The 21,864-nt window shown below is 42.3% G+C and overlaps 1 protein-coding gene across 1 annotated transcript in view; it reads right to left on the bottom strand.

Annotated features, from left to right (window-relative positions):
* tox3 (TOX high mobility group box family member 3) overlaps nt 1-1,912 on the bottom strand; it is a 38,627-nt gene extending 36,715 nt beyond the window's left edge. The window contains exon 1 of the mRNA XM_079736676.1: nt 1,131-1,912. Coding sequence (XP_079592802.1) covers nt 1,131-1,232 — 102 coding nt within the window. The 5' untranslated portion in view covers nt 1,233-1,912. The remainder of the gene's footprint in view (nt 1-1,130) is intronic.
* Between the last annotated feature and the right edge of the window lie 19,952 nt (nt 1,913-21,864).

Genomic DNA, 21,864 nt, shown 5'->3' with positions numbered 1-21,864 from the left:
AGATTGTGATTAAATTCTTACAGCGCTGGAAAGCAATGCTGTTTGGATCTCCGTGTGAGCTGATGAAGACATGATGAAACTGGGCACATATGGAGAATAGGTATCCGCACACGACAAGAGGTGATGAAACAGCCCGATGAGCTGAGAAACTCACTGGTAGAGAGCAGGGGAAAGAGAAGGAACACAATTTTGTGTGTGTGTGTGTTTGTGCATTTGTGTGTGTGTGCATTTGTGTGTATTTATGTGTGTGGGTGTGTGTGGGGGGGGTGTCTTAGGGGATTGGAAGGGGTGGGGTCACTACTGCTATTGTTGATTAACTTTTGCATCAATCTCGGTTTGAATATATGTCGACTGTTTAAACCAAAGAACTGTTGTGAAAGCCGGAGCCTTAGATTTAGAAAAAAGTCAAGTGAACTTAATTGAAAACCAAAAAGGCTGCCGAAAAGTAGTGTGCGACATGTTATTACCAAGTTTACCATTGTTTAAAAATATGGACTCAAGGCGAAATATAAATCATAGTGAAACCAAGCGCTGGTGTAATTTGTCATCATGGGGGGGGGGACTTGTTTGCAACAAGTAAAGATTTGTTTTTTGCGATTTTCGCACATTGTAATTGTTCTGTTACAAAAACTCACCACTGATACTTATTGCTCGTTTCGATTGTGCACAGGGTGTCGTTACAACGGCCAGCCACTGATGTTACAGAACACGACAATGTGAAGCCAACAGCGCCTATCTCCCCGGTTAACACCCCAGTGGTGAATAGTTTAGTAGTGCACTAATACAGACACATTTCGCACTATAATCTGAATAGTTTACTACAGCACTACCACAGACACGTTGAGCTGCACAATGTGAATAGTTAACTTATGCACTATAACAGACACACTGAGTTCTAGCAGCGCATCAGGTACAATGTACCAGAACAGTTTGTATTGCGTTGGTGATTTTGACAACTACTTTTTTATTTTTTGTGCAAAAGTCAAAAAAAGACATCATGTCAACTAATATTTATTTAGGCACCAAAAAGTCGAGGCAACAAAGAAAGTAGGCTACGATTCGCTTGGTGACACACAGGTATTAACTTGATGTGCGCACATGATTTAAACCCAAACAGAAACGTGTCTCACCTTATTGAAGTTGTAGTACCCCAAACAGTGGGCAAAATCCAGGTTCTGTGGGTCTCCTGGAATAGAATTCCCTCCAGCCGTCGGATAAAACCTTACATCCATGGTGCCTCGGGGGGGAAGCGAACCTATTCTAAACAGAGCTCAGTTTGTTTCTACCCTTTTTTACAATCCGGGGAGCGAAACCGGCCGCAGCTTTCTGAGGAACGGAGAGATGGGAAGCGTTGTGGTGATAGAGGACGCACGTCAAACGTCGTGCTGCTGTGGGTTCTAAGTTGTTCTCCTCCACCTTCTTACACCTTGCTCGGGCGCTTCATCGCTCAGGAACACGCGTGGAGGTCGGACTGTGGGCTCCAAGCTGTACCTCAAGGAGCATCAGATCTTCGCAGGAGCCGATGTGTGTGTCCATGCATTGAGGAGCAGCTGCTGCTGTGTACAAAGAAGACACGCGTCGACTGGCCGGGAGTAGGTCCACCTCTCTTCCTCCGAGCAGATTGAGTAGAAGGAACGATTAAAACTGGGATGATGGTGATGGCGCGTCTATCCCGCAGTGTCCATGGATCTATTCTGCAGGACGCGCGTACTGGTGATCCCTCGTTTCCCGCAGAAGTTTCTTCCCAAAACTCATAAAAGTATTAGGGCACGTAGATTGGACAGAAAAAGTCGAGTTAAGCGGTCTGTTGCAGCATCTACTGTTTGTTGAAACCTACTGTTTGTTGTGCTTTGCAAGTTGTAGCACAAACAGCACGTATCAAATGATGCACAATTAGTCAGTAAGATAGCACTTTGTTGTTGAGCCTCTCGCTGCGCGCACCGGGATGTGGAACAAGGCGAAGTGTGCGGAGCGCCAGACCACGCCCCAAACACGTTTGGCTACACCCACTTCACGCAGCAGGAAAAAAATATAACACTGCGTTTGTTCAAACCAACATTTAGTTTGATTGGTGTTTTGATACCTCTGCTATGGAAGCCAACACAATTGATGAAGCTTATTAACATTGTTTTATTTTTAATGATAATAATAAGAACAGTAATAATATTAATAATGATATGATTAATAATCATAATATAATTAATTAATGAACAATTAATTATAATATTCCATCAATAATATAGCAACAAGAATAATTATAGTTATAATCCTTATCAGTATTATTATTGTTAGTATTATTGCTATTATTATAAACGACACACATAGTACACATTAACCCCTAATTACCAAACGAATTACCTAACTATCACCAACGTCAGTGGTGATAGTTAGCTATAAACATCGTTTGTACCAGAACGGTTTTGGGTGGTTAATTCTTTCATTAAAGGAATTCATTGAAAGTGATTCATTATCATTAGTCTCTATGCGCATACATCTGAAAGAGTACAGCGCTGCATGCTAGCCTGCTCCTTCTCCCAGCGCCTTGATCAGGGAGAAGCATCTCCCTCCCCACAGACAGCTCCCAAACCAAGTCAGAAGCGCGGCCAGATTGGGCAAGTGTTCCTCTTGGCCGGCTCCTGAAACCCCAATCCTCTGGGTGACGGAGAGACACAGATCAGGGATGTTTTCAAGCAAACATTATTCTCCTCATGGCAACCAAGGTTGAAGAGAGCCTAGCACAGAATGTGGTCCGGTGCGGAAAATAAAAAGGGATATTATTCGCAGTTTAAAAACCCAAATAAAAATCCCTTTGCTGTGCAGTAAAAGAGAAAATAAATGTGTTGAGTTCGGTTGCCCCCCCCTGAAGAGTTTTCCAGAATGAAAAGTTGATCTCTCGCCTTCCAAGGTTATGAGTGTATGCCTATTGAGTCGGACACATGTCAGCATCGATGGAGCGCTTTGTCAGTCACACGACCGCTGGGGCGAGGGAGCAGCACAACAGATGAACATTGATCCACAAGCCAATGCTAAAATGCTATCATCTATCTTGTCAGGAGGATTCGCAGAAGTGAAACCCTCCCTAGCACCTCGTAAGAACGTAACACACTTCACAAATTGGGGCGTTGGGGGGGTTGAGAGAGGTAAGTGTGAGCGTTGAGGATTTGGTTGTCCGCACTTAACGCTGTTTCCTTAACCTTTGCGTCCAGCACTTGTGTGTGAGTTCAGAGTTCACTTGGAAACCGATGCCTGGTAACGCGAGAGAAACTAGCAAAGCGATGTTCAATGGCCACCTCCTCATCCTTTAAAGCTTTCTTTAAAGTCATTCAAAGCCTCACATTGGATACACTTTGATGAACACAGGTCAGGAACACGTTGTCTGTTGCGTGTGGAATGGACAGGCTGATATTCTCTTTACCGTCCTGCAATCCGTGATTTCAAGAACAGTTTGTTCGGATTCTTTAATAATTAGACATAATAATAATCAGCTGTGGTGCTTGTTTCTCTAAAGAAAGAGACAGACCTAATCCGTATATTGCTAAAGTTCCTCACCCATACACTTAGACACTGCATGCTTTTCAAAGTGTAATGAATCGATGAACGTAATAACACGTATTCACTCAACGACCCCCTTCGTCCCGACGTGTGGAGTGTACTTATTCAGCCTGGCCCCCACTGAAGACGGCGTGCCCTGCGTTGGCATGGGACATATGTGCAAGGCTAATCAATTACATACGGGGATTTAACTGCACCGGTGGATTGATAGATTATCCTCATCCCAACACTCCAGGTCCTCGCTCAGAGATGGTCAGGCCTACTTGGTGGCTGCCAAGGAATCTACTCTATAATTATGCCCGGGCTTAATGCTTTTCTCAGGTTCCTGTTTGATAGCGATGGCCGGCACGCATAAGGAAGCAAAACACACAGGTTTGCAAAACACATGCATACACACGCATACACGTGCACATATATTGGTGCACCCACTTCATTCACACTTGCCAATACAGAGACTAGTGCATACACATAAACACTCTCTCTCTCACACACACACACACACACGCACACACACACACACACACACACACACACGTATACACACCCACTCACAACTAAGCACACACGCATAATTAGTGCAGCCACCTCATCAAATCTCAATCACACTTGTCTATCTAGAGACATATACACGCACATATACACACTCACAGTCACACACACATGCACGCACAAGCACATGCACACTCACACACACAAACGCACGCATGCAGTCGCACACACATTCACACAACAAAACACCACCTACACAATCATATCAGATCACTGTGCCATACTTCATTTCCAATTCCGTCTTGTTATTGGATGCTTGCCTCTGAATATCAAACATGAGTGAGATGTGGCCATTCGTTTGGCTGTTGTTATTGTTGTTTTTTCGTTGGTTCCCTTTAATGTGTGTGTGTGTGTGTGCAGTGATATGAATTAATTTCCTCTGTGATGGCTGGTTTCACTGTCTCAGCCAGATGTATTATACAACCCTGTGTCATTTCCGCCGGCGTGCGCAGCCGCCACCGCCGCACTTTGCAAACCTGAAAACAAATTATCTTCTGTTGGCTCACATTCAGATTCAATTAAACCAGAGGCAGAGTAATTATAGATGGGGACAAAAGAGTAATCCATGATAAATTAGGAATTAACCTAATAGTTTTAATTTATACTTTACCTTGGCATAAGCGTTTGATTCGCTCGACGCATCAACGGACTGGGAGAAGCTGCTGCTGCTGCTGGCTGATTGGTCACTATAGAAGGGTGTAACCCTCTATCTCTGCATAGATATTGTAATAAAATCATCAAAATGTGTTTCCGTGCCACCACAAGGTTTTTGTCAGGCTCTGGAACGTTTTTATTGCCATCACAGCCAGCCAGGGAGAAAATACGAGTGCTCCAGCTAATTTGGGTGTTTAATTTGCTGGAAGCAGCTTGTGAAAGTCGCCCTGATCCCATGCTCCCACGTTTTCGGGATGCGATGTTGTTATTCAAAAATGTTTGTTTTCGTTTATTCAGACCTAATGGGGAAAATATGAAAAATTAAATAAATGATTTCATTCAACCTTTATTTAATCAGACAAGTCATTAAGAACACACTCCTATTTACATGGGGGCCTGGAAAAAGGAAAATCATCTTGAGGAAGGGGGTAGGGGCCACATTGAAGAGTAATTGGATCTACATTTTTCTAACTTGCTTTTACTTCATACAGAAGCATCAAGCTTGTCTTTATCTACTGTAGAATAAATGAAACAGCAGTAAGTGTGTTTTTTTTCTTGATTCCTTCTTTCATAAATTCGAAGATAAAAGACAAGTCAGAATCCCTCTCAAAATATAGTTAGTATTGAAATAGATTTCTTATTTACCTCATTTAATCAGAACCTTTTTCACCTTTAGTCCTCGAATCAATCTGGAACATATGCAGCTCAAACGGCAGGCTTGTTGTAGCTGTAATAAGCATTGATTTGCTATTCATTCAACCTTGTAAAATGGTTAATTAACATCCTATTCAACCCGTTACGTTTGGCTTTTCGCTTCCATAGCAACGTCTGCCTGCCATTGTTATCAAGTGATATGATTTCATCTTCCTTCAATGATTAACTGGCCTAAGGAAGAGAAAGAATAACACAATGCATCAAGGCCAGCATGAAGAGTTTCCAAACTTCAATCTTAAAGATGATAAGTTTTACGGGATTGGTTAAACGCTATTCTGAATGGATAACAGCCAGAGTTTCACATGTTATATCAGTGAAGCGGTTATGGTCTCTCTTTTGGTACACACATTCACCAACTCCCCCTTGTCACAAGCAGGCACAAACATTCACACACATTCAGCCTCATTCTATCATGCACACACACACACACACACACACAAACACGCACTCACACACACACGCACGCACACGCACACACACGCACACACACACACACACGCACGCACGCACACACAAACACACGTGCACACACAAACACACATGCACACACACACGCACACACAAACACGGGAGGCACATTGCCACACATGCACATGCAGACACGCATACTTACCCACTTACCCAGATACACACTACAACACACCCACAGACACACACCCTCTCCCACCCTTGCACCCTCCCCCCCACGCACGCACACACACACACACACACACACACACACACACTCACACACACACACACACACACACACACAAACAGAACATTGACAAATGCAATGTCTGACATCCACTCAGAGACAGACAATAGCCTGCAGCGAGGAGGCACGGAGGGCGTAAGCATGGGTGAACAACACACTCCAAATCTTGTCCAGATCATGTGATCCACACTGAGATGCATCTCCCCATGCACACATTTAGAAACTGTCCGCATCTACATGGAGAAACAACTGAAATCCACAACAAACCCACAAGGGCAACCAGAGAATCCAGAAGGAGAGTATGAATAGTGTGGAATAATAGTATTACAATTTGGGGTAAATTATAATAGCACTAGTAATCCATTATCAGGACGTTTTATATAAATGCTGTAAGGTTGTTTGTACAATACATTCTACAAACAATCACCCTATGAAACAGTTAAAACATATATACAGTTTTAATGGCTGATAATACTATGTATATTTCCATCAATGGAAAGAAATATAGGATATAATGGGATACAATGTAATCTAAATAAAGGATAATTACAAGAGCATGAAACCTGGAGCTGCCTATCCTAATGCCTGGGGGAGCAAGATGGCTGCTTTGTTGTCGTAATGCAGTGTCACATGACCTTAAATTGACTGTCAAATTCAGGTCAGCTTCATTGCATTTTCTCAAATCATGGTTGTAATGATTACGCCTAAGAAATTGTGTGCTAGAGGGCGTCCAAAACCATATGGGAATCATCTGTGATTTCAAACGGTAGGCTATTGGAAGCACAACAATTTACTCCAGATTTGCTTAACATGACATAACCATACAGGGTTGGATATTATATATCTGGTGTTGTGTAAAACAGACCTAAACCACAGAAGATGATTTTTACCTCTCTGCTGATTGTGATCCCAATCTGGCCATTTCTTTTTCAAAGGCATGTTTCGACCAGTAGGAAACCATCACTTCATACTGGCAAACCTGCAGGATACTTTATTATAGTATTCTCAATTAAAACCTGTCCTCGGTAGAATTAGTCATCTTAGCTCTTGTCATTCATACTAATTAGTGCTTGCCTTCAGTTTCTAATGCTGGAAGAGGATATTTCAATATCCCATTAAGCGATTCAGAGATATGGCCTTGATTGACGTTCTTTTAAACCCGGGAAGTAATTACATTATATGCTTGGCTTTTTCTTCTAATAATTTCATATATCATGAGGCTTCCAGCACTTTCTGCATGAATCACTTCATGTTTTTTTCTACGTCGCTATGCTTTTACAAGATATTATGTATATATGTAAACAAAGCGAATAGAAAAAACAATATAAAAAAGGCAAGGGTTTCACAGCTGATTAGGTTGCATGGAGAACCATTGTAGCATTTAGGCTACCTACTGAATGAGCACAACCTGTTACAAGGCTTTTACTTCCACAATGTAAAGGGAGAAACATATTATTACACATACACAATTATGATAAAGAACATAGAGGTTGGCATCGAGGAGATATGACTTGCCCTTTTTCTGTATTAAAGTTGTCCTGAAAATGATACAGCTCACTTAACTATGAGAAAGGGGAATTGTACTAACATAGAACACAGTTAAGAGTTTATAGCGTAACAGAATACCTACAAGTATAAAGGTAAAGCAATGTGCTTTACCTTCATACTTTGATAAATAGCCTAATGCATTTAATGAACTAGCTATGAAGCAAACATTCATTATCTTTTGTCTAAAGTAGTTGAAAATATTATTAACTACCCCCAAGGCACTCTTATTTATTTATTTATAATATAGCACCGCATAATTAGTTTCTTCTACCTACTTATTTTACATGATGATTTATTGTCCTAAAATGCCTGTTACAAAGGGCCATCACTTATCTTGTCATAGCGTGTCTTAGCTAAACATCTTCGTATGTTTACTTAAAACTCTTCCGAAAGGGGAACTACTTTTTTTTTTTCATCCTGTACATCATGCAAATTTGTGTTGCTATGCTACTGCATTTATATGACGAGGAACAGGTAGGACACTATCCTCCCAAGCAAAGAGGAAGTTCATTACCTTCATCCGGAGTTAGCAGCGAAGGTAGATGGTATCAGAGTATCACAACTGTACTGAAATTCATGTTTTACTTCAACCCAATTCAAGTATTGTACAAGGATATGAAGAACCTGTGTATTTGGATGGATGGGATTTGTACGCAAGGATTACCAATATCTTGACCATGCTGGTTGGTTTTGAAATAAGGTGAAGTTGTTCATTGTTACAAGGAAATACAGTGAAAGTAGGTCTCAGGTCTTCGGGGAAAAAGATGATAGTGAAACTTCTTGGCTGCATGAGCTCGTTAGTGAAAGAATTCAAAGACCCTGTTTTTGTAGTACATTTCCTCTCCTCCCGTCTTCAAACAACATCAATGACTTTGCATGTGTGTGTGTGTGTGTGTGTGTGTGTGTGTGTGCGTGTGTGCGTGTGTGCGTGTGTGTGTGTGTGTGTGTGTGTGTGTGTGTGTGTGTGTGTGTGTGTGTGTGCGTGCGTGCGTGGGTGGGTGCGTGCGTGCGTGTGTGTGTGTGTGTGTGTTTTGTGAAAGGTCAGTAACTATAATACGTTTCCAAATCCATCTATTTCTATTTGTCTGTTTTTGAGATGATTAGCAAGGGCCAACAATTGTTTTTGTTGTAAACAGTATCCAGCCATAGGTCAGAATGAACTGATCTTTAGCCATCAAACACACAAGTCTACCTCTGGTTACACTAAGAACCCCCATCATAAAAATATTATTAATATCCCCCTAATCGTTAGTGTTTATGTTGAAGGCTTTACTAAAGAATATTGCAATGCACAGTGGGCTTACCACTGACAAACTGAATCGAGACAAATCTAAAGTAGATCTTATGAATTTACAATTGATAAAGGTGTTAAATGGGTGGTCAACTGTTAACTTTTGCTTCATTAGCTTCTACAGTTGATGTAAAATCAGGCTGAAAAGTGAAGAGGTTGAATCAGTGATCCCCATCAGTGTCATGCTCAGGGATTGACATTTGAGTGTTGTAGTTGATATTCCTGTTTTTGATATCCCCTCAATGTCTGAGTTGTAGGATCAGTTCCCATGAGGTGGTGGACCTTTCTGCTACACTGCACTGGCTACGTCACTGCTCATTATCAGAGATGGTGCAAACCAGGGGTGGGATCTCTCCTAAGATTCCCCATACACACATTCAGAGACGGCTGTGAGCACGTTGTGCCCTTTGTGTGAAAAGATTCATTTTTGAAACCAGATACAATCTAGACTCAAAAGTGGTGGTAGAAAACACATCATTCTCTGGTGTAAACGAGGTCATTTTGACCCCCTCTCAAGATTGTGGGCCGCTGGTACTGACTGGCGCTCCTTTCATCATCTTGGCCCCTGGCAAACTCACATTGCATTGCGGTTGTGTCCCGATTGCCACACAAACAAGCCCTCACAATCTTGCCCTGGGCTCTTCCACTTGGAGGGTTCCCAACCGCCATCTTGAAGGTTATTCCCAGGGTCATTAGGTTCGTTATAGCAGATCCTTGACCTCCTGATTTTAACAAAAGGGAACATGTCTCTGAAACCAAAGAGTGCTAATCTATTTTTCAATTCCCGGAATACTTCCCAGTATATGATGTATTGCTGATTTCCATGTGTAAATTATGTTTGTCTTTGTCAGTAAAAAACGTATTTTCATATCAAGTGACCATCAAAGTGAGATATGGATAGACTCATACAAATCAGCAGCAAAACCATAATACCATATGCTTAGTTTAATGTCTGAATACTTCTTAGCAATTTCAGCAATTTGACAAAAAACAACTTAAAATGAAGGAAAGGTTACCTCACTTTATTAAACAGATGGCAATCCGAATGATCTTAGCTGACCATGGTGGGTAAAACAATTCAAACCTTTGCGGTTTGAAAGTATTTTGCTGTTGGGAGATACTATTAAAAATTCAACCAGTGACTTCTTGGTCGGACTGGACATAGCTTGGCACTCACTGTCGTAAATAATTTACAGATTCTTGCCCTGGGGTTAATACTTTCAAACAGACTTGTTCGACACAAGGACGATTTGGTTGTACTGTGAGATGTTTTGAGAAATGGACTTGTAGTTGGAATAACGTGTTCTTTGTTATGCTATTATCATTATTATGAATGATTCTTCATTTTAGTTTTAGTTTTAATAAATAGTTTGTTGAAATATAATAGTGGTGTTGGCTTTGACAATGTTATATTTCTCAAAACTCTTGATATGCAAAAATTGCATACAAATTGAATTAGTTGGCGTACCAAAATAATGTATTGGTACACACAGGAGTACTTATTGTTATGAACATAAAACAATTCATATTTTCCCCTTTGCTCTCTCTTTTGACATATGTTGAATAAAATGTATGCAGCTGATTGTTAATGAAGGTGAATTGGGGGCATCTTTCATTTGCGGTGGTTAAAATAAACATGACTAAATTGTACTAATGCATAAACAACATGCATATCCTAAAACTTACATATTCATGAATCACGTAGGGTGTTCTCAACACAAGTCTGAAAAGAATTCAAAAGGCACATTTTCTTACTATGAGCAAAGATTTGCTAAAATATGGCTATGAAATCTTGCAGTAAAAAAGTGTGTATATTTTAATAGCCACATCTGTTTAATAATCTCTGGGTATTGGAAGAAAAAACCCTCGTAGGGAGAGGAAACATTCTGCAAACGATGTTTTAATTAGGATGAACCAACCCTGCACAGAAATGCTATCATACCACCCAATTAGTTCTGGGCTGAGATCTTAAATTGGCTTGCTGGTGTTTGCAACAGATTGCTCTCGCATTCATAATGCATATTAAAGGTGTCGTGCGCATGAACAGAAAAAAAAAACACTGAAAGGTTTTGACACTTTTCTCTCCTTTTTTGCATAATATTTGTGTGCTGTAATTATAGTGCTAATGCTGTTGCAACCTGACTTCTCAAGACAGCCTATTCTATTAGATCCAATCTGCAAAAGCCTGTCACTCCACATACTTGTGTTTATGGCAGGAGTTTAGAGCGATCCACATGAATGTTGATGAACCTGCTACACCTCTTCCAGACTGCGCCGTGGTAATACACTTTGTCCGTGGGTTGTGATTCGTCTTTGGTAACAACAGCACATCTGCATAAAGGGACCTCGTGTTGCTTGAACAACCTGGGCAAGCCACCTACAAGAAAATTGTTCCTGCTGAGGTGACAGCTAGATGATGCAGCTGTTGTTATTTGCGTGTTAGCTATGCAGCTACTTCTCCTCCTTAACAAATGGGTTCAAACAAATCATGCAATTTTATTTCAAGCTGTTGCTGCTGTTCAATTGCAGCTGTTTGCAAAAAAGAAACAATAAAAAATTGAAGGCGATTTATTATGCACACGTTGTATGAAAACACAAGGCACTTGTGACAGCACCTTCTCATTCACCGGATGGATGCAATGAACATATGATTTTCCAGCTACATTAAAAATAACGGTATTCTCTTTTCCATGGTTCGATAGCCGAAGAAAGGATCTTGATTTGTTTTCCCCCGTGGCCGCAAATCTCATTTTATGTTCTAGATATTATGTGCAAACCAATTCCAAATCCACTTTCCCCTTCTACTTTCCCGCTATCACAATAAAATCAGAGCTTCTTTTTTCTTTTATTCTTTACGATGGCTCAGGGTTCAAACACATAAAAGGAGGAGGCCTGAGAATGGCGTCGCCCTCTCGGACGTTGTCTTTTGAATTAAATGTCAACACAGGTGTAAAACAAAGCCTGACCTCATATTCGGTTCTGAATATAAATGTGTCATTGGCAGATAGAGAGGGACCCTCATCTCCCTGCTCATAAATTAACAGTCAGCGTCTCGCCTTGTCCAGTGTTTGATTGACACCTCTTTGATTTGTAGCGAGTTGGTTCATTTTAATCCAAATCCTCCACGCTCATTCCTTGTAATTTGCCCCCTGGCTCCCAGGGCTCAGAGCATTGCTGGAAAACAAACAGAGTCTGCGACTGAAATACAAAAAAAAAAAAAAGCAGGGAAGATAAAGACGTAGGCAACAGGAGAAGCGAACGCCTCGAATTACTCTCTAAAGTAGTCTTTAACGAGTCCCAAAAGAACCCGCAAAGGTTGTAATTGATTAACACCGCGTAACCGTTTCCAAGTGTCTGGAGGGGTGGAAGGGAGTTTTGGGGTATTGAAGCAAAGTCTACTTTGTGGCTTCCTCTACACCTTTCAATGCCTTCTCAAACACATTCCTGTAGACAATCTTGGGTCAAGGCAAAGTCGTTTCTTCATTGCAGCTCCATTTGGGTGGTCGACAACGTAGGTGAGTACTAAAATTCTGCCCAAACTGTCGAGTTTCATGAAAACACGTCCTACCTCGCCGTGAGGTGAAAGAATTGCAGATATGGTATGTATAGTACAATACAATACAATTTCATTTCTGCTCCTTTGTTATCGGAGAGGTGTACAAATATGTGGTTAAAGGCCACAAGACACAGCGTAAGTGACATAGATCCAGGTTGTATACGTGCAGACACAAAAACTCAAACGTCAAGGCCTCACCAAACAAACGGCACTCAAATGTATACACACACAAGCAAGCACAGAGACACAGACATACACACACATTTACGATGGTATATCTCTTCAATCGTAATTTGATTGAAGAGATTGGCTGGTGTTAAAAGAGTAGGAGAGGCACAGGATTTAGATACAATGCAACTGATGGCTTACGGGCAAATCTCTCCGTGGAGCCTTTTCCTCCATAAGGTCAGAGTATATTTACAGGGGAGACAGTAAAATGCATTAACTGTAAGGTGCACTGTGGATTCCACAAGTGGATAGAAATCGTGCTCAAACTGCCCTAACTTACTGAATATCGGCACTTATACACATAATGCAGCATGTGAAGTCTGTCTTCCAATACCCTGTGAATTTAAAGACAAGCTTAAGGCTCGCTGGAAACAAACCAATATGATCATATCGTTATCTTCTTGGAAGCTTCCCGGACACACATCCTTAAATAAAACAACATATTGTATGAATGATTCGGATGAAAACATATCGATCCTATCAAGTGTTGAAAAAACGACACTGGGTAACAGAAAGCTCAGACGACGAGACAAGGAAGTGGAGACTAGAAAATAACCAAAACGTTAAGAAGAAAAGAGAATGAATAAATGAAACAAAGGGTGCAACTTGAACAAGGGGAAAACAACAGAAGAAGTGCTGCTGGAAGCGGCTCTTCAAAGGCTAACCCATTCGCTTGCTAGCGCAAGGTGGTTCACCGGGAACGATAACAGTGCAGCAAGTGCCCTGTTGGCTTGTAGTGGAGAAAAGACACATGTATCTTCTTGGCTTGACATAATTGCCATTCTTCCTCTGCTTTCTATCTGGGCAACATCAATCTCTGTGTTGCTTGACTGTCAGAAGTGCTGGAGGTATGTGGAGTAAAGCCACGTGTGTGTGTGTGTGTGTGTGTGTGTGTGTGTGTGTGTGTGTGTGTGTGTGTGTGTGTGGGTGTGGGTGGGTGGGTGGGTGGGTGTGTGTTTGTAGGTTGTGAATGTACATGCGTGCGTGTGTGCGGTGTTTATCTGTTTGTGTGTATTTGTAGGTTGTGCGTGTAACTGCCTGCGTGTGTGTGTGTTCAGTGTGTGTGCACGGCTGAATGTGAGTGTTGAGTGGTGGGGCTAACTACAAGATGCCACTGAGGATGAGAGCAGAGATCATACAAATGGCTCTGTGAAAAGACTATCTTCTTTATTCCCTTCACCCTGTGTGTTGCTGGATGGGTTTAGTGTAAAAGTCAGACTTTAGCACCAAAAGCTCCCCGCGGAGTGACAGTAACAAATTGATTCATGTTTTCCCAGCAGTGTCCAATATCACAGGAGCAACACCAAGAAAGGAGTGATATGGATGGTTTATGAAGACAGGCGGTTGTAGAATGTAAAGGGCAGGCACGGCATTCATGGATCCGGCTTCACAAGACAAACAAAAATGTGGAAAACTGTGCAAAGCAAAAAGGAATATGCTGTGTACACTATGTCCATGGACTAATCACTGTTTTACCATTTCATTTTTTTTCTTCAGTTTTTACTACTTTGGGATGAAAAAAGAGATTGTTTGAGGGGAAAAGCAATATTTCACTGGGTGGAATAGGTGCAGGCAATCTGCCTTTGGAGTAGAGGAGGCAGCAGTGTTTTATAATGGAAGAAATTCAATGTGACATGTTGAGAATGAATTGTTCAGTCAAGCAGAAATATCCCTTGTTATAATGGCTTGGGACATTCAGTGGTCGTGTTCTCTCTCCAATGCCGCCCCTCCCCCCATCCAGAGCCCTCATTTTCTTGTGTTTTTATTATTCCTGCTGTTTGGCAGCGCGGTATGAGTAAACACAATGCCGGCGCTGTAATGAATAAGGTTATGAACAATGTATGATTTACCCCCCGAAAGAGCGATCTGGTTGTGGGTTTTGTAAAAAAAAAACAATAAATGCAAGGCAACTAAATTCCATCCCCCCTTTCCTTTAAAAAGCCTGGATGGATGAGGAGCAGGATTTTCTGACCCTGAGGAAAAACAAATTAGCTGAAATAGCATTATCCAGCGTGATATCATGCGCATAGCGCTGATCCATTTATAAAATGAAACTGACCTGTTTCACAAGATTAACAACCGTATGAATTCAGATGAACATGAGGGAAATATCGGATCTCATATTGATACTCATATTTAATTCATGCCTGTGTGTGATTATGTTGATAATATTATTAAACTGTGATATCATTTTCTATGAATTATCCGAGGTTTTCAAACGTCACTCCAGCCGTGACGGAAGTACACGTGGATTCCTGTGGAACCGGGATGGCTACAGTACTCATCTGCTGATTTTAATTGTTAAGGTAATTGGAGTGAAACTGTAACATCGCCCGTCTGTAAATGTTTCCTCGTTGGGAGCGTAAACGTTTTTTCCCTGGGTCACTGGCCTACGGTGCTGCGTGGGAATTCCGGCTGGTGACATAAAATATTAATTTCATTCTCAGGGAAAATAGATGACATACTGCCATGTCTCCTTTACTGTTATTGGCCTGTGAGTGTATACACTCCCTATGATTGGCACTTTGAATCGCCATCGTGTCCACAAAGCATGTCTCTACTTTACACTGAAACCATCATCTCCCCAGGATTGTAATCATGAGCTAGGATATTGCTTTATATTAGGCTGGAATGAAAATGCTAAATGGCTGCTGAGTACAAGAAAAAGAAAAATGTATCTTCGCATGGCTATTTTCTACACACACTACGTTGTACACGTGTTTGTGTGTGTGTGTGTGTGTGTGTGTGTGTGTGCGTGTGAGTGTATGTGTGCGAGTGTGTGTTAAATAATAACAGGGGAGTCAGAGATTGCAATGATTATTTTCTCATCTGAAAGCTTTTCATAATGTATGACAAAGCACTCGTCTCTGCTAGCCTAGAGTACGGTGGATGCATAGTAACCATTTTTCAGATGAATGCCACATAAACACCACATAAAGTGTGTATTCATAATCCCCCTGAAAAACCTGCTTTCTGCTCCCTGCTTGTTGAAAGCCAACATGGAAACAGACCGGGCAGGGCACTCAGACTATCAGGCCAGGGAGATAGCTTATCGAATGGCTGATAACAGTCTACAGCGTGTTACACATTAACCTGCACGCAGATACCGGGACACCCACACTTGAACAATGAGATCCTGTATGCAAACTCCTAACAAGGATGTGTGACAGTTTTCCTCCGGGATAACGCGATCAAACGACTCTTAACACCATCCAAACAAGAGCACTTGAGTGCGCCGCCGACACCTTAACAAATTGCAACCGATTCCAGGTTTACGACGAAGGAAATTTGAATCAAAACATAGGTTAGGGCGTGCCTCTCTCACTGGAGCGAGCAAGCTTACAGAATGACCCGGAGTCATTAGATCCTTTGGAGCTGTGGGCAGACACCGTCCTGATCCAGGATCTAATGCACTGCTGTGCATCCACACAGACACCAACAGCACCCCGGGCTCGACTGACACTAAGCTCCCATCCTTCGAGGCGTTAACATTAGGCCGGGCTACAATGTCCAGGGAGGACTGGACAAAAGGTGGGGGCTCCCTGTGCACACTGTTTAGAGTCACCAAACCATTAGTCAAATCTCCTCAGCCATGAAGAGAACGAGTGGGGGGGGGGGGGGGGGGGGGGATTTACGCGGCCCCTCCCTCCCTCCCATACACACACGAACACACACACACACACACACACACACACACACACACACACACACACACACACACACACTAACAGACACATGCACAAACGCACACCCTAACACACAAATACACACACATGTGCCTCCTCGACGCACGCAAACACACGCACGCACACACACACACACACACACACACACACACACACACACACACACACACACACACACACACACACACACCCCGTAAGCAAAACATACAGCGCGTGCATACACAGAATATGCATGTGTAAATCTGACACATTTGTTGCCATGGCAACCATTCAGCATGTCATTCACTTGTCAAGCCACATCAGCGGCGACGGGCTCCATTGTGCGCGCCCCGGCGAGCAGGGTGCCCATAAGCCCTCCTCTCTCCCCCCTCCGCGGCCCCGCCCGCCCGGCCAACGCGCTGCTGTCCCTCTCTAAGTCACGTTGGGCTCGTTTCCCCCACGCTAATCGCACCACAAACGACCGCTGTGGACGCACACACAAGAAAGAAGAAGGAAAAGGAAAAAAGGAAAAAGGAAAATGCAGTGTAATGCTAAAGCAGCTCTTTTATGATTTATATGAAAAGGAGAATAAAAGGAAGGGGGTAAAAAAAAAAGTATACATATAACAAAATTCAAATCATCACCCCGTTCCTTTTTCGGTGTATGTGGTGGCTTGTGAAATCAGCCGAGAAGTTAAACTTCTTTGACTGGCGGTCAGCTTAACCCTCACAATAGATGAAAAGGGCTGCTTGACTTTTGTAGTGTTTTCAGACATGCTTTCGTCTGCCAGTGTTTGACACTTCTCACGCACCATCCTGCACCCCCTCTGATCTTAGGGTGCAGTATTTATAACAGTACTGGTTAATAAAGCAGTGGAGCAGCAGGTTGAGGAGATACAGTAGTAGCTGTAGAGAAGTTTCCACAGGTGTCATCTCACACATGCAATGCGAACTACTTTGCATTGCATTTTTCTAATTGCGACAACTAGATGCAGTGGAGTTGACTGCATTAATATGCTGTGTTCCTAGTTTTGAACGATCTTTACATTCTCATAATTTTGTCATCCAGCATTTCCACAACCTGTAATATTTGAGTAATTCCAAAATGCGCATATAGTAGGCACACTTAATGCCAAATTGAAGACTGTTGCATTAGGGAATACATTCGTCAAGAACTTTTAATACTTAAAGTATATTTTAAAGCGAGTACTTTCTTACTCTTGCTCAAGTAGAAAGGTTAATGTGGCACTCCAACTTCTACTGGGGTAAATTTTATTCTGTTTAGTTGTACTTTAACTTAAGTACAGTACGTCCTGGGACTTGTACATTGCACTTATTCAAGGTACTTAATTGTGTAGCATCTACAGTAGCTGCTATCTTTGCTTTACACGGGGAATGGGTTAGCCTAGCGATTGTAATACTTGCACTTGGTTCTATGAACATCTTTACTGTACCGACAGCGATATATTGTTTCACTTCTTATGACAAATGTACTCATTGTAACAAATGCACTTATTGTAAGTCGCTCTGGATAAAAGCGTCTGCTAAATGCCCTAAATGGAAATGTAAATGTGTAAGTGTTTGTAAGTGTTTGAGTACTTCCTCTACCATTGACCATGGATGTATTAGCCAGAAGTAGTACAATACAGTACAATAAAGTACCAATACACTGGGAATCAAACCATCAGCTACCAGACCAGACAACAAAAAATGTGCATTTTAAATAAATCAATCAAATCAAAAAAGACAACAAAAAATGCCTTGCCTCTCGGACAGCTGCCATTGCTCAATGCTGACGTTTACCAAACGCTATTGGTTGTGTAACATCTAAATGCATGTGTTAAATCATCTCAGGTATGAATTAAACAGTGGTTCTGATCTTGCGCCATCCTCATGCTTTGACTGATATTTAGATCACCAATGTTGGCTGGCAGCTGTCTTGATTCAATCCCAGAGCTCCGAAACCAACTCTGCATTTTTCATGACTGCGGATAGTGGTCTGCTGCCGTCACGGTAAGGAGGTATGTAGTATGGAGATCCAGATTGTACTCCAAACTAGGGGCCAACGCCTACAGAGGTTTTCAAACCACCATCATTCTAGGAGCTGGGAGAAAACATGGATGGACTCGTCCAGCCAATCCCCTGAGGCTGATCAATACAGATCAGCAGGGCAGATACAGGGTATTGATCCATATAGATCAGCAGGGCAGATATAGAGTATTGACCAGCATCTAACTCCAGTTTCTATTAATCCTGAGCTGTAATTTATTTGACCAATTTGATTCCCTACTCTCTGAAAGCCCTTAAATAAAACAAATCGTGCAAATTAATTTAGCAATTTGATATATAAAGGCAGTGTAAACATGACAGGGTCCATAGTGAAAAAATAAACCGATTTTCATGTATCATCAGCAACTTGTCCTTGTAAAGTCTCCTCTATTGTGGGCGTTGCATTCAGGCCCCTGTCATATGTCTGTGCACAACACACAGATACAGCCCCTTCTGCGGCGGCTTTTCACTCAGACATCAAAAGCAAGTGTGGTTGTGGCGACTTGTAATGCCATCAAATGACAATCCTGAGAGATCTCTGAGCAGAAAGAAAGTGTGATTTTCTAGCTCCCTGCTTCGGAGTGACTCAAGCAGAAAAAGCCAAATTATGAAGTCAGCCAACAGCAGTTAAGAGGAATGAATGGATATTCTTTTTCTTGTCATGAAATAGAATACATTTCTTTTTTGTGGTAGCTAGGCAGTAGGGCACACGCCTGTATCTTTACATCACCACTGACTCTGTTCACAACACTCAACAGTGGTTGAAGATACAGGGAAGCGGTCTTGAATACACTTTCTCACCGAGTAAAGTCCCCGCTGAAGGACAACACTGGTCTGTGATCAAACCATTTTTACACATCACTTCTGGCTACACTCAATCATCCGTTGCCAAAATAATTTGTCAGAATTACCTCCTTGTAGACTATGGCAGCATAACACTTTGTCTTTTGGAATTAATGTGTGTGTCAGTATGGAGTTTGTGGACAAAAAACAGTGAATCTCCATACAAGTACTTTCCAATTTGTCTTATCACAACGACCAAAGGGCTGCTATTGTTTGCCCTCTTGGCAGACTCCACCAAGCAAAACGCTCGATGGCAGGAATGGCACAATGAAGTGATTTTGACAAATTATATTGGTAGCAGATGTTTCAGTGAAGCCAGGACAGTTATGAAGGTTTCAGCACAGACTGGTATTGTGCTTTAAAACTTCCTCCTTAATGTACGCGAATCTTGCGCTGTATTATCCTTCCTACTGTCACCGTGTCTAGGGGAGTACAAAGCTAACCCAGTGACCTGTCAGGTGAAAGTCATCCTCTGGACGTACGACAAAAGAGGAGAGTGAGAGGCTGTGTCGCAGTATCAGACAACCAAACGAGGAGCTGGAGGATAAGCCGGGACGACCATGAAGACCCAGAGGAGAGCCGCTGCCCTGTTTCGCGGGGGGGAGAGGGGAGAGAGGAGAGGGGGTAGAGAGGGGAGCACAGGGGGGAAGAGGAGCTAAACACCCCCCAGGTTTAGTTTTGGGGGTTCGGTTTCTGCAGGGTTTCTTTCGCAGCGGTGGTGGTGAAAGTTGTGGGAGTGTGTGGGTCGTGCCTTTGGGGGACGTGGGACGCGCTCCCGGTCAGAACCGGGCCTAATGAGGCATTAATCGGAGGTGTGGGATGTTGCTCTGTGGAGAGGCACCGGGTCAGCAAAGCACAATGAAGACCCCAAGAACAAAGGGCCTGGGGGGGAGGGGACGGGGGGAGGCCGTGGCCTAAATGAACCTTTCTCTGGACTGCTCGCTCAGCAGTCACTTCAAAAGCCGCTTGACAGAATATTCACAAAAAATTCAATAGGGCCCATATGAAAGGGGGTTTGAACGCTTTTGTTTGTGGCTTTTACTTTTTCAACAAGGCTGATTATACCCCCCTCCCCTCCCAGAACCTGCACACCCCCCGACCCCCAGCTCCCCCCCCACCCTGGTGAACCCAGCCAGCTCTGGAACCCACTGTGAGAACACGTGTAGCATTAGGGCCGGCCGCTGAAATAAGGGCTTTGTTTGTTGGTCTAAAGGTTATCTCCGCTACCTTTCGTACGCGCGACTTCCATTTCCTCGTTCCTCCTTCTGTTTATTAAACACACATGTCATAGATCTCTGCTATGGATGTTTACGTAGGCTGCCCAACCACAACCCGGCAAATCTTTCCTCGGACCCCAGTGCATCTTGGGTAAATAAAAACCCCAAGTTAGGATTAATATGGAAAGTTGGAAGCAGGACTGATTAGCTTTTGTTGTTTTTTAATTGAAACAGCAGACCATTTGGCATGCTCGTCATGACATTACCATGCTGGGATTACTTTGTGAACTGGTTTCAAAATCCAATTTGCTGCCATTGTAGCAGCACTGTGAAAAATAAGAGATGTTTTTTCATTATTTAGTTACATTGGAGGAGATTCTGGAGAAGCAGTGAATCAACATTATAGGCAATCACAAAGACCATGAGCTTCCACCATGATAACCTAATTTATTCTCAAAACAATCTTCATAAGACGTCTACACAACAAGCAGTCTACTGGCCAACACAACATTTCCAGAATTTTTTTTGTTTGCATCTCTTGACTTATGCATTTAAGTTTTCCGATAAACGCTACTGGATTCAGAGTCAGACATTGACATCTGGTATGGATTTTTTCATATTTGGTTCATGGGGCCATGGATAGCTGGCGGTCTAATCCGTATGGACTCATATTTCCATTCTGGAATGCTCCGTCCTCCACCATATCACATGCAGGACAACTGTTTACTTTGTATTGGATATTTTCTGAAAAGTAACACCATAACATGCAATTAGATCAACTTGATTATATTGTGAAAATAAACAGATTAAAACGTAAGTTATCGTCATACTCCACTAACTGTTCTAACAATGTTTTTAGTGGACCAGCTTCTTGCATACTGCTTAGATGATACACTTAATACAAGGTTTCTCTGTGAGGTCTTAACTACATCTGACACGCAGTATACATGATTGTAGCCATGCATTGCATTCAGTTTCTCTGTATTCAGCGCAAAATGCAAACAAGAATATATGGATGGTCTGACAAGAGTATCTGCTCATCATGTTGGTGTATATATTTTTATCCACATTCTAGTGAGCATATTTGTTATTTGTGATTGTTTTCCTCTACTATTTGTATTAATTGCCATTCAGTTGTCGGGAGTACAGAATTACCATCCATACTCATCATAGTACTCTTACTCCCTATCTACCAGTGGGTAAGGAATCCTTGAGGTAAAACTATTCGATGGGTTGAAGGGTCTCAGACCTAAAGCATGGTTTTCCAGCTCCTCTGAATGCCAGTACCACCAGCATCTGTGT

The sequence above is a fragment of the Pollachius pollachius genome (genome assembly GCF_949987615.1).
Source record: "Pollachius pollachius genome assembly, chromosome: 5".
Taxonomy (NCBI): Eukaryota; Metazoa; Chordata; class Actinopteri; order Gadiformes; family Gadidae; genus Pollachius; species Pollachius pollachius.
This window is presented reverse-complemented; position numbering and strand designations above follow the sequence as displayed.